A 16,083-nucleotide genomic window follows, 5' to 3' on the forward strand; every position below is an offset into this window, starting at 1 on the left:
AAGTTTTTGCTATTGTAGTCTGAGAACAACATGATATAAGGACATAGACCCTGATTCCTGTGATGTGTCTGGGCTGTATGGTTTTAACAAAATCAGTGCTTTATCAGCAGGATTATCCGTACATAACTAGCTGACTCGTGCCCTGCTCTGTAAAACTCAACCCCCATCATTCATTGCCAGCATTCTGCCTATGCACAGTGTACACAGAAAGCTGTCAATCAGTGGTGTGGGCGGGGTTATACAGAGCTCAGCATTCAGAGACCTGCTAGATCTGCAGCAGAGAAAACAGTAATTTTATCAAAATGACAGCAAGCAGCCTAGTAAGTGATACAGATCTCTGCCCCTTCATTATGCTGCTCTCAGATTACACAGCATACCTTCCTTCCAATCCTAATAAACTGCCTCCCAAGTGCCAGTTCATTATACACTGATGGTTCTGTTAACATGGACATAAGCTTTTGTTGCACCCACCAAATGTAGGCTTAACCCCCAATCACCTGGCTGGTATGCCGTGGAATGGCTACAGAATGGCATTTAATGGCTATACAAGTCGAGTCACTCCTCAATGTATATCTCTGAAATCAATTTAGGTAAATTAGAATACCTCATTAATAACATGAGAATAGATTATTATTCCACCAATAACCAGCTACAGCTTGCTGGTAAGACATTTCTCTTACCCAATGCCCCTTTTCTCCCTGAAGTTTACTGAAAAACAGCTTTAGTTCGCGGACCGTGATGCTGTAGCTCGCTAGCACACCCAACATGTCCACCAGCAGATCTGCAACAGAAGGAACAAGGCAGGAAAGGTTCACAAGGGAAAATGAGAACAAGAAAACAAAAACTTTTTGGGAGGAAGTGAAATGGGTTTTGGGGTTATAAAGAATGTACAGTAATTCTAAGAATAAAAAAATGAATGTCATCTCCATTGTAGAGAAATATGGAGCCGTACAAACAATAATACAATACATAGAGGCTACAATTGTTCTTCGCGTTTATTTGGAAATGCAGAATGTAAAAAGAATTTAATATACAACTATCGAATACTAATAAATATTCCAGCAGAGACTCCCCACACTGAGCATGTATTACGCTCCAAATTATTTTTCCCTCAAAAATATAGAATTATACTAAAAGTGAGGAAACGTACCTAGTGGCCAATTATTAAGCACCACTGGCAGATTCCAGTTACGGCGCTGATCCAGGTTTTGAAGGTTTCAATGTTTTTTTTTTTAAACTACAGTGACGACAAAATCACTGGAACCTCTCTGATCCTTGGCATTAAGGAACCACACATTAAATTAAAGGGATTGTGTGCCCTTTTGGATCCCAATGTCTTTCCCCCAGTAAATTAACACTTATAATCACTTCCAGTGCCATTCCAGCTATGTCCACATTGGCACTTGCTTGACATTGGCAGCAGGGATTGTGTAACATAACAATCAGAGCTGGCTTCACTATCCTCTTCTATCAATGTAATTAACATTTGCAAGAAGTGCTGCAGCTGCGGCTCAAATTCCTCTGGGGGTGATTTGTTTAAAGGAAAGAGGTGAGAGTGAAGCCAGCACTTAATGACCCCAGTGATCAAGTGACAATGTCCAGTGAGCCCCAGGAGAGCCAGTGGCAGCACTGCTGGAACAGTGGCAGCAACGGAGAGGAGTACAGGTGTTATATTACTGGGTGTAAACATAGGAATCCAAAAGGGATTGTCCGAGTAGTGGACAACCCTCCAAGTACTCTTCACTCATTTCCCAAGTACACTGGCTCTCCTGATCACTCACAGTACTAGTACTTGGAATGTGGAGAGGGTTACGCTGTAATTCTCTACTCACTGTGGTTATGAGAGATGCTATAAAGCAGAGGTGTCAAACTGCATTCCTCGAGGGCCGCCAACAGGTCATGTTTTCAGGATTTCCTTAGCATTCCACAAGGTGCTGGAATCATTCTGTACAGGTGATTAAATTATCACCTGTGCAATACAAGGAAATCCTGAAAACATGACCTGTTGGCGGCCCTCGAGGAATGCAGTTTGACACCTCTGCTATAAAGAACCTGTTGGGTGGGGGGAAACAAAAAAAAAACTTAAAACAAGAAAGTTCAGCCGATAAGACTCTTCGCTGGTAGAAATGCAGGACCAGACAATACATTGGATTAAAAATTAGGCTTTAAAGGGCTCTAAGGCTAAGTGCACACGTATAATGGTCCTCTGTGGATTTTTCCGCAGCGGATTTGATAAATCTGCAGACCAAAACGCTGCGTTTTTGCTGCAGATTTACTGCGGATTTACTGCGGTTTTTCTGCGGATTTCACTGCGGTTCTACACCTGCGGTTTTCTATAGGAGCAGCTGTAAAACCACTGCGGAATCCGCAGAAAGTGACATGCTGCGGAATGTAAACCGCTGCGTTTCCGCAGCATGTGCACAGCGTTTATTGTTTCCGACAGGTTTATATTGTAATGTAAACTCATGGGAAACTGCTGCGGACCCGCAGCTGCAAAAATGCTGCGGATCCGCAGCGTTTTCCACATCGTGTGCACATACCCTTACAGTTTTGTTCACACCCACACAAGAAAAATGCGGCCCATCTACCAGGGATTATTTTAGACAGAAGCACTCCAGTCTTTTGTGATGAATTTGAAGTACTGGTAGTTTATACATAATTGTGGTGTGAACACAGTCTAAAGCAGATTTCTTTTTTACTCTTAGGAATATTCACAGCAAAATACACGTGTGTGCTTACATCCACATTAAAAGGTACCAGTCAGCCGATTCATGCTGCCAAGCTATGGCAGCGTGGATTAGAGACCAGCTATGTTACTGCACAGTTAAAGAGAACCTGTCACCAGGTTTGGCCAATAAGAGATACGCCTATCACCTTTCAGGGCTGATATACAAAGCGTTATATAATGCTGTATATCTGCCCCCAACCCTTCTTGACCTTCATGCTTTGTGTGGTTGACGCATCTCCTAAGCACTGCGCTCCTGCTCAGGCATACTCATCTGCCCTGTTGAAGGCAAAGCAAAGTACTGCAGTGCGCAAGTGCCGGGAAAGGTCAAAGAGCCCCGGCCCGGCGCATGCACACTGCAGTACTTTACTCCACCCTCGACAGGGCAAAGTACGCCTGCGCAGGAGCGCTGTGCCGAGGAGACTGTGGATGATAAAGGGATGCGTCTTCCAAACGAAGCAAGCAGGAGGACGGAGTTCGTAAGAAGATGGGAGGCACCGGACCAAGACCAGTGACACCTATCGGACCGGACCGCCCCGCATACGAGTATAAATAAAGTTATTTTTTTTCTCCTTCTCTTATAGGTCGGGTTGGGGGCAGATAAAAAACAGTATAGAATAATGTATGTGAGGCCGGAAAGGTGATGGCTGCGTCTCTTATTGGCCAAACCTGTTGACAGGTTGCCTTTAACTCTGAAATGGTACAAGCTTTCACAGAAAACATACTTTGGAACAGCATCTGTGGATGGCTCAACAAGGACAATCGTTCCAAAAGACAGATTCCAGCGGCTTGTTTCCACTCAGATCTTCTAGCCTGACAGGTCTCCCCCTATACACTGTGTTCCAAATTATTATGCACATAGAGTTTAGGAGTGATAAGGTTAGAATTTTTTTGTTTGTCATTTAAACTCATTGATGGTGATGTGTGTCAGGGCTCTTTATATCACTGAAAGCAATTGCAGATACCTGTGCAAATTAGTTTGGCAGGTGTGTCCAAATAAAGGCAAGACTACTTAAGAAGGCTGTTCCACATTATTAAGCAGCCTACATTTTTTGCCAAAATGGGAAAGAAAAAGGATGTGTCGGCTGCTGAGAAGCAACAAATTGTGGAGTATTTAGGTCAAGGCATGACTACAATCAACATTGCCAAGACACTTCATCGTGATCATCGCACAATGAAGAAGTATGTAGCTGATTCCCAGCACACACGTGTGCATGCTGATAAGGAAAAATTGAGGACTCTTTCCAACAGGCAATTGCGTAAGGTTAAAAGAGCAGCTGTAAAAATGCCTTGTCATAGCAGCAGACAAGTTTTGGAAGCTGCTGGTGCCTCCAACGTCCCCAGAACAACAAGATGCAGGGTCCTTCAGAGGTTTGCAGCTGTGCGTAAGCCATCCTGTCGACCACCTCTATCCACTGCACACAAGCAGAAACGGCTCCAGTGGGCCAAACGATACATGAAGACTGACTTCCAAACTGTTTTGTTCACCGATGAGTGCCGTGCAACGCTCGATGGTCCAGATGGATGGAGTGGAGGATGGCTGGTTGATGGACACCCCATGAAAACACGACTAAGGCGCCAACAAGGAGGAGGTGGAGTAATGGTTTGGGCTGGAATCATGGGGAGAGAGATTGTTGGCCCCTTTATGATCCCTGAAGGGTAAAGATGAACTCCATAATCTATGTGGAGTTTCTAAAACAACACTTCCTGCCATGGTTCAAGAGGAAGAACCGTGCTTTCCGCAGCAAGATCATTTTCATGCATGATAATGTACTGTCTCATGCTGCAAAAAACACATCTGCATCTCTGGCTGCTATGGGCATAAAAAAGGACAAACTTCTGGTGTGGCCACCATCTTCCCCTGACCTCAACCCCATTGAGAACCTCTGGAGCATCATCAAAAGGAGTGTCTATGATGGCGGGAGGCAGTTCACATCTAAGCAACAGCTCTGGGAGGGTATTCTGTCCACATGCAAAACAATTGAAGCAGAAACCATCCAAAAACTGACAAATTTGGGGGCGTGGCCTGAGCCTGCAGCATGAGGACGTAGGTTCAGGAGCTCCAGGGAAAAAACATCCCAATCCAACTAAAAATCGACAATAATCTAGCCATCTAGCCCTAAAAACGTATAGGAATGATCCAGGACACAGACTAGCCCCTTTCCAGACATATATTTTTCGAGTCTGAGGATTTTAGAAGCTGAGGCCTACAATGCAACTCTGAGGCCTGGATCTACATTTCCACAGCCGGCTGGCTGCAGCATTACCACACCTCCCCAGACTCAGTGAGATTCCTCCTGGACTAGGAAAAGGCTGGAGAGAGACTACCTAACAGAGCCCTCCTGACACCGGGACCGCCGAAATTAGATGGGACAACCGCTGCGGAGCCGCCGCAGAAACATCTCCCCCCCTTCTCCATGGCACCCGATGATGGAGAGCGGGTGACCAAAAATCCGTAGCTAAGGCTGTGGCCGTAGCCGAGGCTAAGCGCAAAGAAGCGGCTGTGAAAGCAGCGATCACCGGACTTACCACAGCCAGGCCCAGCGAAATAAGGAGGGACAGCCGTTACGGAGCCGCCGCATAGGCGCCTCCCCCCCCCTCCTCCACAACACCCAGCAGCGGTGAACGGGCGACTAAAAGCCCGCAGCACACGCTGTGGCCAAGCGCAGAGAAGCGGCTACTAAAACAGCGATCACCGGCTGTACCACAGCCAGGTTCGACGGAGACGCGACCCGAAGCCCAGACCGGAGCAGGAAACCCTACCAGTCCCTTGTTGCGTCGAAGCCTCCAGACGGCGGAGAAAACAGCCGTGGCGGGAAAACAGCCTCTCCCCCCCTCCTTCCCCTATTCACAGGAGCGAGCAACACAACAAGCGGTGAAGAGACCTGCAAACTCACCAGGTTACAGTCGCTGCCTAGGAACACCATCCAGGACACAGACCGAAAATACAGGCACAACCGGAGCCTTACATACAGGAGGTAAGAACCCCCTCTCCTCCCGCTCCCAGCTCCCGGCCATTATTCTCCACATAGAGAAGCAGACGTAGCGTCGCACAGGAAGCGGCCTGTATACTAAAGTGCGTTAACGAGCATTGTCAACATAGTAACCCACAACGCCCCTGCGCTGTACACCGCTCAAAAGTCCTATTCACAACGCTCCAACAGATCATTTTCAACGGCACAGCGTCTTCATTACGTCGCACTGTGCGTCTTATTTACAACGCTCCTGCGCTATACGCCACCAAAAGTCCTATCCACAACGCTCCAGCGGATCATTTTCAATGCCACAACGACTTAATTACATCGCACTGAGCATCCTATTCACAACGCTCCAGCGGATCATCTTCAACGCTACAGCGACTCAATTACGTCACACTGAGCGTCTTATTTACAACGCTCCAGCGAACTATTGAAATCACTCCAGTATAACATTCACATACTTATGTCCTAGAGATCTACGACGCTCCAACAGACCATTAACAACGCTACAGTGACTGGTTTTAAATAAAAAAATAAAAAATAAAAAAAAAACACACATAGAATCAACTACTACGACTCCCCAGCGACCTACATAAGATATTTTCCCATCGCTTACCTAGAGGCTCTCCTCTTCCTCTCCTACAGGCACTTACAAAAGTGTCACTGAACCACGTTATTGCCGCCACAAGACTTACAAAAGCGGCGGCTCCCACACCGGGTTCCTCCGGTACCAATCTGATACTCTACTCCATCCACCATGAGCTTTTCCAGAGCAAAAGGGTCCTCCCAGACCCAACAATCACCAAAATCCCAAAACTCTACTAAACAAAATAAAACATACAGCAGCTACAAACCACAAAAAGACCAAGTTAACCTCATTAGTCCCCGCAGAGCCAGATCTAGATCTCCTCCGAGAGACGTGAACCAACAACCAATAGTTAAAAGACAGACAAGAACTGATGGAAATCCACACCTACCAGAAAAAATGGACTCCTCTGTTTCTTCCAAAAGACATATGCCAGGTGCTTCAGGTGGAAAATACAAAGACCTTAGAGACCTAAGTGACTCAGACGAATCCTACAACGAATGTAGCCCCAATCAAAGCCCCGACAAACAAAGACCCAGGAGAGAGAGCCCTCCACGAACCCAACTAGAAATAAACCCTCAAAACCAAAAACCACAGACAAGTATGGTCGAGGAAATCAGATCAATGATTGGTGCAGAATTCAAAAAGCAGAAGCAAGAATTTATAGAAGAAATGGAGAAAATATGTGACAAAATCAACAAACAACTTGAGAACCACGAAAAGAGAATCCAAAAAATAGAAAGTGGAGCGGCAGAATCATCTGTAGACTTAGAGCACCTCTCAGCAGAGATCCATAAATTAAAAGTTAAAGTGGCGGACATTGAGGATAGGGGTCGTCGAAACAATATAAAAATCAGAGGGCTCCCGGAATCAATCAAACAAGAGGACCTCTCACAGCATATCCAAGGCATCTTCAAGACAGCAATCCCGGAGCTGTCCCCTTCTGACCTTATAATCGACAGAGCCCACAGACTCCCTCGCCCTCCTAAGATCGCTTCGGACGTCCCAAGAGATACCATTCTAAGGATCCATTTTTTCCAAACCAAAGAAAAAATCATCAATTACCTCAGAGAGAACAAGTTCTTCCCTGATCCTTACAAAGACCTGAAAGTCTTTCCGGACCTTTCCAAAGAGACATTAGAAGGCCGCAAAGAATTCAACAATGTCACCTCATTCCTCAGGGACAAGGACATACCCTACAAATGGGGCTTCCCACTAAAGTTGCTAGTGAACTTTAAAGGTCGGATCATTCCAATTTACTCACCTAGACATGGAATGGACTTCATCCACTCTATCAAAGATACCTACACTAGAGCCAAAGATTGAAAAAGTCATTAATGCCACTGTTGGGAGATTGCTGATTAGAATTTTCTGCTTTAGGATGTTGTCCCTGTTTCTTTTCCACAGGAGTTTCCCGTCGAGAGTGGTAGCATCCCTCTGGATCTACCGGTCCATTCATTTTACGTTGTTAAAAAGGATTAAACATTTTTTCTTTCTTGCAGGACCAGACGCTATTGTCTGATAACTGTTTACTAGTAAAGTTAAGTTGAAATTGTTACTATTATTTGTTAATACCCTAAGTTCTAAACAACCTCACATCTTTATCTTTTAGTCACTCAGCAAAACACAAAATGGAGCTGAACTTAATTTCATATAATGTCAGAGGGCTCAACAACCCAAGAAAAAGACACGCACTGTGGGGAGAGCTGATCGAGTCCAAGGCCAACATTATCTGCTTGCAGGAATCCAAATTCCTGCAGGATAATCATCCCTACTTTAACCACCATAAATTCCCGCATATATTTGAAGCGTGCAACACAAAGAAAAGAGCAGGAGTCGTAACAATGATTGAGAGCTCAACCCCGTTTGAGGCTTTGGGGGAATTGAAAGACGAAAAAGGCCGCTTCCATATACTTATATGTAAAATTAACGAGCAAGAGTGTACAATAACAAACATTTACGCTCCAAATGTAGGCCAAACCCCCTTCCTGAACAAAGTCATGAAAAAAGTCGAAGAGGTCAGAAGAGGTAATTTGTTTCTGCTGGGCGACTTCGTCACCCCGGATAATAAACTAGACTCGTCTTCCAAAAATAGGCCCGCCACTGACTACCTCAACACCTGGTTAGACAAAAAAGAATTATTTGATTGCTTCAGATGCCTAAACGCCAATTCTAGAGAATACACACACTTTTCGGACAGTCACCAAACAGCTTCTAGAATAGACTTAATTGTTACAGACATATACTCCTTGACAAAAATCAAAGAAATCTCAATTGGAGATAGAACAATCTCAGACCACGCCCCAGTTTCCGGGAAAATCATAATAGGCCCCCCCCTTCTGAATGCCAGACTATGGAGATGCAGCGCTAAGATCCTACACAATCCAGCTAATAAAATTACAATACAAAATGCAATAAACAATTACTTTGAGGTCAATAAATCAGAGTCAACTAATCCCTGCATCAACTGGTGCGCCCACAAAGCGGTAATCAGAGGAGTGCTGATGGGAATAGCCTCCAAAGAAAAAAAGGAGTCTAGAAAAAAAATTCAAGACCTCTCAAATAAAATTCGGACAATAGAAAATAATCTACTCAACAATACCATATCCTCCCAAAACACTCAAAACGAGCTTTCCAATCTAAGAACAGAACTCAGAGAGACTTTATTCTCGCCATACAACATTGTAAAAATATCAAACTACAAATTTTACATATCCCACAACAAACCAACTAAGTATATGGCTAACAAAATAAAAAAAAATAGAATCAACAATAGAATCAGTAGAATCAATAGACTAGATGGGATGGGCAAAACCTCTCACCCAAAGGAGATAGCAAACGAATTTGCAGCATTCTACTCCAAATTATATAACATAAATCCCCAAATAAATGACCCTACAGACAAATTGGATAAAATAGATAAAATCAAAGAGTTCCTAAAACAAATAAACCTCCCCGCCCTAACTCCAGAAGAACTCACCGCCCTCAATGCCCCCATTACGCCTGACAAAATAGAAAATGTCATCAAAGAGTTTGGTCTTCACAAATCCCCAGGCCCGGATGGATTTACAAATGCCTACTATAAAGCTTTCTCAAATAATCTTTCCCCACATCTGGCAGACACATTTAATTATATCTTCCGAGGCGGCTCCTTCCCTGCGGAGATGCTAGTGGCCACAGTATCGGTGATTCCCAAATCAAAAGGAGACCCTGAGGCCATGGAGAACTTTAGGCCTATCTCTTTAATAAATGTAGATGTCAAGATCTATTCAAAAATTCTTGCAGATAGGATCGGTATGGTTATCCCAAGATTGATACCAAACGATCAGATGGGATTTGTGAGAGGTAGGCAACCAGCAGACGCAACCAGAAGAATCATCAACATCACAAGCTGGGCTAGGAGACAGGGAATTCCCACTACACTACTGTCGCTCGACGCCGAAAAGGCCTTCGACAGAGTTAACTGGACCTTCCTGAATGAATGCCTAGACAAATTCGGCTTTGACAAACTAATAATATCACGTATAATGGCCCTATACTCCGATCCTAAGGCCAGCGTCTACTGCAATTGTCAAATTTCAAACCCCTTTAGTATCAGAAATGGTACTAGACAAGGTTGCCCTCTCTCACCAATACTATTTAACTTAGCTATTGAACCATTAGCCGAAATAATAAGATCCAACAATAAAATCTCAGGTATCTCCACACCCACTAGACATCACAAAATTTCACTCTTCGCAGATGACATCATATTATCCCTCTCCAACCCAGAAACCTCTATTCCCGAAGCGCTGCAGAATATAGAAAGTTACTCCACACTATCAAACTTTAAAATAAATGAAACCAAGTCCAATATACTTGCAATAGGCCTAAACAAAGACCAAACCCAAATCATAAAGAACTCAACAACCTTGAATTGGTGTGATAAAGAACTCGCATACCTAGGCATCATAATAAACAAATCAATTAAGGGGACAGTAAAATCAAATTTTAACCTACTAAAAGTAATACTGGACAAAGAAATCCTAACACACAGGGACAACACACTGACATGGTGGGGCAGGGTGCTAACAATGGGACTATTCACCCTACCTAAACTTCTCTACATCCTCAGATGCGTTCCCTTGCCATTTCCAGATATCAGCCTCACCCACCTACAGTCACAAATAAAAGCCTTCATTTGGAACTCAAAAAAACCTAGAACTGCCACCCAAATTCTTTACAAAAGAAAAATCAACGGAGGGATTAACATACCAAACATCAAAGCCCATTATCACACCTTGCTTATAAAACAGAGTACCCAATGGCTACAGAGCTCTAGCCCGCCAGTATGGTTAGACCTGGAAACAGCACTAAATAATAATCGCCACCCGAAATCGGTCATCTACAAAACAATATTTGGCAACTTCCCAAACTCAGTATCGCACCCCCTCTTCCAGGCAATAGCCACAGCCTGGAAGAAATCATCATACCAAAAAAAAAGACCAAAACACTCAGCTATTCTAAAAAACATCCCCATCTCACTGGCTTACTCCATAATCGACCAAACCCTCCCAAAAATTTGGGCAGATTCAAAAATAAAGAAAATTGGGGATATACACACAGGGGAGACCTTCATAAGCTTCCAAACTCTGAAAAGTAGATACGGCATCCACTCATCTTCCTTCCTCGAGTTCCTGATACTTAAAAAAAACATTGGGTCTTTCATGGGGAATAGACCTAAACTATCAGAAACATCCATCAAACTTCTAAGCAATACAAGACACTACATATTTTGGAGCCACAAATTTATATATAACAACTTCAACTCAGATTCTAATCTTTCCAAGAGCCCCCCAATGACTAAGTGGGAACAAGACATAAAAAACACATACAGCATCGATGAATGGGAAGAGGCTTTTACCACTTCCTACAAATCCACCCTTTCAATGTCTCTTCAAGAGACTCACTTCAAAGTAGTTTCAAGATGGTACTACACCCCCAGCAGATTGGCACACATGGATTCTATAAATTCTGCTCAATGCTGGAGAGGCTGTGGCCAGAGGGGTGACATAATACACATATTTTGGAGCTGCCCAGCGGTAAACCCCCTATGGAAGAAAATTTCTAAAGAGATAATTGACAAACTTACCATTGAACCTTTTGATCTGAAGCCCCAGAGCGCTTTGTTGTCTCTTGGACTCGGTCGGCTCGACCATAATCTGAAACTATTGGTGATACACATATGCTTAGTGGTAAAAAAACTTCATTGCCTCCCTTTGGAAAACTCAACAAACCCCATCAATAAAAGACATTATTTCAAGAATCTCTCTGCATAGATCCCACGAGTTCCACTTCGCAATTACAAACAACCAATGCTCAAAATTCGCAAAAAAATGGTCCAGATGGGACCAGCAATTCCCTTTACCCATCACTTGAAACAACAGACCTGTTCATGCTCCATTCGTTAATCATAGAAAGTACCCCTGTCCTTAACACTTTCGTTGACTCATAAAAAGTCAAACAACGTGATGTTTAATGTTTCTACTGTTCTTACACACGACTTTGACTATATTAGAAATGTACATAGTTCCTGTATTATTATATTCCATGCATTTCAAATGTGAAAGCAGAATTGTTATCCCCCCCCAGTCGTTAGGGGGTATGTCTTTTCCATTTTCCATACCCTTTCCCTCCCCCCCCCTCCCCTCCCATCTCTCCCCTCCCCCGTCAAAAATGGAAATCTAATAAAATATTTTGAAACCAAAAACTGACAAATTCAATGGACGAGAGAGTTCAGAAGCTTCTTTCGAACAAGGGGTCCTATGCGCAAATGTAACATCACCTAGAATAAAGATTTCACTTGAAAACTGTTTGATTTCATTTTGTAAAAAGCTGATAATGCTTATAACTTCACAATTGACCATTTTTTTGTTCAAAATAAAAAAAAAAAAAAAAGTTGAAAACTCTGCTCTGCATAATAATTTGGAACATGCATTTTGAGTGTTTATTTTTTTTAAAAAAAGATACTGTTTTCATAGGCAGTTTGTTCCAAAACATTGCAATTATACTAGAATAGTAGATGACTGGAAAATAACAATGACTGCAATTCAGATAGGTAATTTAGAGAAAATATGAGGAAATATTATTTGCATAATAATTTGGAACGCAGTGTACACAGATATAGGGAGAGTTCCGCCAGTCTAGAGGAGAAGAGTGTGCAGGGGAATTACATCATGAATCAGATGACAGGTTCCCTTTAAAGAATGTAATTTTGATGCAGACCAAGTGGCCTGCCATAAGATGGTGCAGGGACAAATCAGTAAGATATCTAGCATGCTGTCCTGAGACATCTCAGTCTAAACTGCACCAATAAGCAATGTAGAATTTGTGTGTCATTTTGGCTGAGCAGTTTATTAGAGCCAGATTTAAACCAGCATAGGTTTCCATAGAGGTACGATACCGGTCTCCTTAATGTACGAATTGTTTCTTTAATACGAGTGTATAGGGTGGACATATTAAAGGGAATCTGTCACCCCAAAAATTGTATATGAGTTAAGGCCACCGGCATCAGTGGCTTATCTACAGCATTCTGTAATGCTGTAGATAAGCCCCCGATGTATCCTAAAAGGCAAGAAAAACAGGTTACATTATACTCACCCTGGGGCGGTCCCGCTGCGGTTCGGGTCCGATGGGCATTGCGGTCCGGTGCCTCCCATCTTCATACGATGACTTCCTCTTCTTGTATTCATGCTGAGGCTCCAGCGCAGGCTTACTTTATCTGACCTGTTGAGGGCAGAGCAAAGTACTGCAGTGCGCAGGCGCCGAGAAAGGTCAGATAAAGTACGCCTGCGCAGGAGCCACGGCAGGAAGACAAGAAGAGGACGTCATCGTATGAAGCTAGGAGGTGCCAGACCCGGACCACAATGCCCATCGGACCCGAACCACAGCGGGAACACCCCTGGGTGAGTATAATCTAACCTGTTTTTCTTACCTTTCAGGTTACATCGGGGGCTTATCTACAGCATTACAGAATGCTGTAGATAAGCCACTGATGCAGGTGGACTTAGCTCATATACGATTTTTGGGGTGACAGATTCCCTTTAAGGTATCACCCTACATCTATGTATGCCCTCAATTACATCAGGAGATGTTTTGTTGATTGATTGCTGTATTACATAAATATTTTGCTATAAAAGCGTTATTTCTAGGGGAGAATCTCTGTATTACGTGGTTCTGTAGTACCTACGGCTCCGTAGGCACCCCGCTTGCCATCAATTATTACCTGCAATCATGCCAATGACCTTGTCAATTCTGTTCAAAACAAGTTCAACCAAGCCAACTTCAGTACAGATGAGAAGATTGCGAATGCTTTTCTTCAGAATGGCAGTAAAGATGCTCCAGATTTCTGCTTGGCAGGTGACATCACATTTGTCCAGCAGCTCAACCATACAAATAATGCTGTCTCCCTCTTGAATGATGAAATTCATCTCCAGGTCAAACTGCCCTCCAACAAGCTGCGAATACAATAGGAAAGTATTGCTTATACCAAACAAAATGAACAAATTACAACACTTTGTGACATGAATGAGGTGACCTTTTGCCAGAAGATGGTGTAATGACAATCACTAAGATTCCTAACATGCGGCTCCAAACTATGTATATATTTATTTTTAAAAACTCCATACCACAATCTAGTATAGAACAGAGGCTTGATACGCAGGCAAAACCCCGGAAACTAATGAGTGATAATGCACAATCTGCATAACACCTTGTAGAGAGAGTCATGTGGGAACCGACCTCGCAGTTGCATCATATGTCTTATTCCCCGACGTCTTACATAACCTCAGGATAGAAACAGACAATTATCACAGAAAAGATCCCCCTGTAAGACATCATTCTGGCTCCATAGGAAAACCTTTGAGAGGGACAATATGGACATTGTCTGCTTAACAACAAACGAGGAACGAAATTATATATTATATATCTATAATTGAGATATATCTATCTCTAATTGCCTAAGGGGTACTTCCGTCTTCCTGTCTGCAACTTCCGTCACGGAAATACCGAGTCGCTGATTGGTCTCGCCAGCTGCCTGTCATGGCTGCCGCGACCAATCAGCGACGGGCATAGTCCGATTAGTCCCTCCCTACTCCCCTGCAGTCAGTGCCCGGTGCCCGCTCCATACTCCCCGCAGTAAGTGCCCGGCGCCCGCATACTCCCCTCCACTCACACAGGATTAACACCAGCGGTAACGTACCGCGCTATGCCGCGGGTAACGTTACCGCTGCTATTAACCCTGTGTTTCCCCAACTTTTTACTATTGATGCTGCCTATGCAGCGTCAATAGTAAAAAAGATCTAATGTTAAAAATTATTTTAAAAAAACAGATGCTTTGCGAAATTACCCAGAAGACTTAGCGGTCTCGCGAGACCGCTAAGTCATCTGGGTGATTTCGCAATGCATCCTGGGAACGGAAGATGGCAGCAGCTGCGCACATAGGGACAGCTTTGCTGGATCCCAGGGTGTGAGTATATAACTATTTTTTGTTTTAATTATCTTTTTTTTTTTTTTTAACATGGGTATGTGCCCACACTGCTATATAGCTTGTGGGCAGCGTTATATAGCGCGTGGGCAGCGTTATATAGCGCGTGGGCAGCGTTATATAGCGCGTGGGCAGCGTTATATAGCGCGTGGGCAGCGTTATATAGCGCGTGGGCAGCGTTATATAGCGCGTGGGCAGCGTTATATAGCGCGTGGGCAGCGTTATATAGCGCGTGGGCAGCGTTATATAGCGCGTGGGCAGCGTTATATAGCGCGTGGGCAGCGTTATATAGCGCGTGGGCAGCGTTATATAGCGCGTGGGCAGCGTTATATAGCGCGTGGGCAGCGTTATATAGCGCGTGGGCAGCGTTATATAGCGCGTGGGCAGCGTTATATAGCGCGTGGGCAGCGTTATATAGCGCGTGGGCAGCGTTATATAGCGCGTGGGCAGCGTTATATAGCGCGTGGGCAGCGTTATATAGCGCGTGGGCAGCGTTATATAGCGCGTGGGCAGCGTTATATAGCGCGTGGGCAGCGTTATATAGCGCGTGGGCAGCGTTATATAGCGCGTGGGCAGCGTTATATAGCGCGTGGGCAGCGTTATATAGCGCGTGGGCAGCGTTATATAGCGCGTGGGCAGCGTTATATAGCGCGTGGGCAGCGTTATATAGCGCGTGGGCAGCGTTATATAGCGCGTGGGCAGCGTTATATAGCGCGTGGGCAGCGTTATATAGCGCGTGGGCAGCGTTATATAGCGCGTGGGCAGCGTTATATAGCGCGTGGGCAGCGTTATATAGCGCGTGGGCAGCGTTATATAGCGCGTGGGCAGCGTTATATAGCGCGTGGGCAGCGTTATATAGCGCGTGGGCAGCGTTATATAGCGCGTGGGCAGCGTTATATAGCGCGTGGGCAGCGTTATATAGCGCGTGGGCAGCGTTATATAGCGCGTGGGCAGCGTTATATAGCGCGTGGGCAGCGTTATATAGCGCGTGGGCAGCGTTATATAGCGCGTGGGCAGCGTTATATAGCGCGTGGGCAGCGTTATATAGCGCGTGGGCAGCGTTATATAGCGCGTGGGCAGCGTTATATAGCGCGTGGGCAGCGTTATATAGCGCGTGGGCAGCGTTATATAGCGCGTGGGCAGCGTTATATAGCGCGTGGGCAGCGTTATATAGCGCGTGGGCAGCGTTATATAGCGCGTGGGCAGCGTTATATAGCGCGTGGGCAGCGTTATATAGCGCGTGGGCAGCGTTATATAGCGCGTGGGCAGC

At 44.6% G+C, this 16,083-nt stretch overlaps 1 protein-coding gene across 1 annotated transcript in view; it reads right to left on the reverse strand.

Annotated features, from left to right (window-relative positions):
- Nucleotides 1–16,083, reverse strand: part of LRBA (LPS responsive beige-like anchor protein) — a 749,089-nt gene that overhangs the window by 661,344 nt on the left and 71,662 nt on the right. The window contains exons 2-3 of the mRNA XM_077279308.1: nt 13,554–13,785; nt 681–781 (exon numbers count right to left, since the gene is read on the reverse strand). Coding sequence (XP_077135423.1) covers nt 681–781; nt 13,554–13,785 — 333 coding nt within the window. The remainder of the gene's footprint in view (nt 1–680; nt 782–13,553; nt 13,786–16,083) is intronic.

The sequence above is a fragment of the Ranitomeya variabilis genome, chromosome 1, assembly GCF_051348905.1.
Source record: "Ranitomeya variabilis isolate aRanVar5 chromosome 1, aRanVar5.hap1, whole genome shotgun sequence".
Classification (NCBI taxonomy): Eukaryota; Metazoa; Chordata; class Amphibia; order Anura; family Dendrobatidae; genus Ranitomeya; species Ranitomeya variabilis.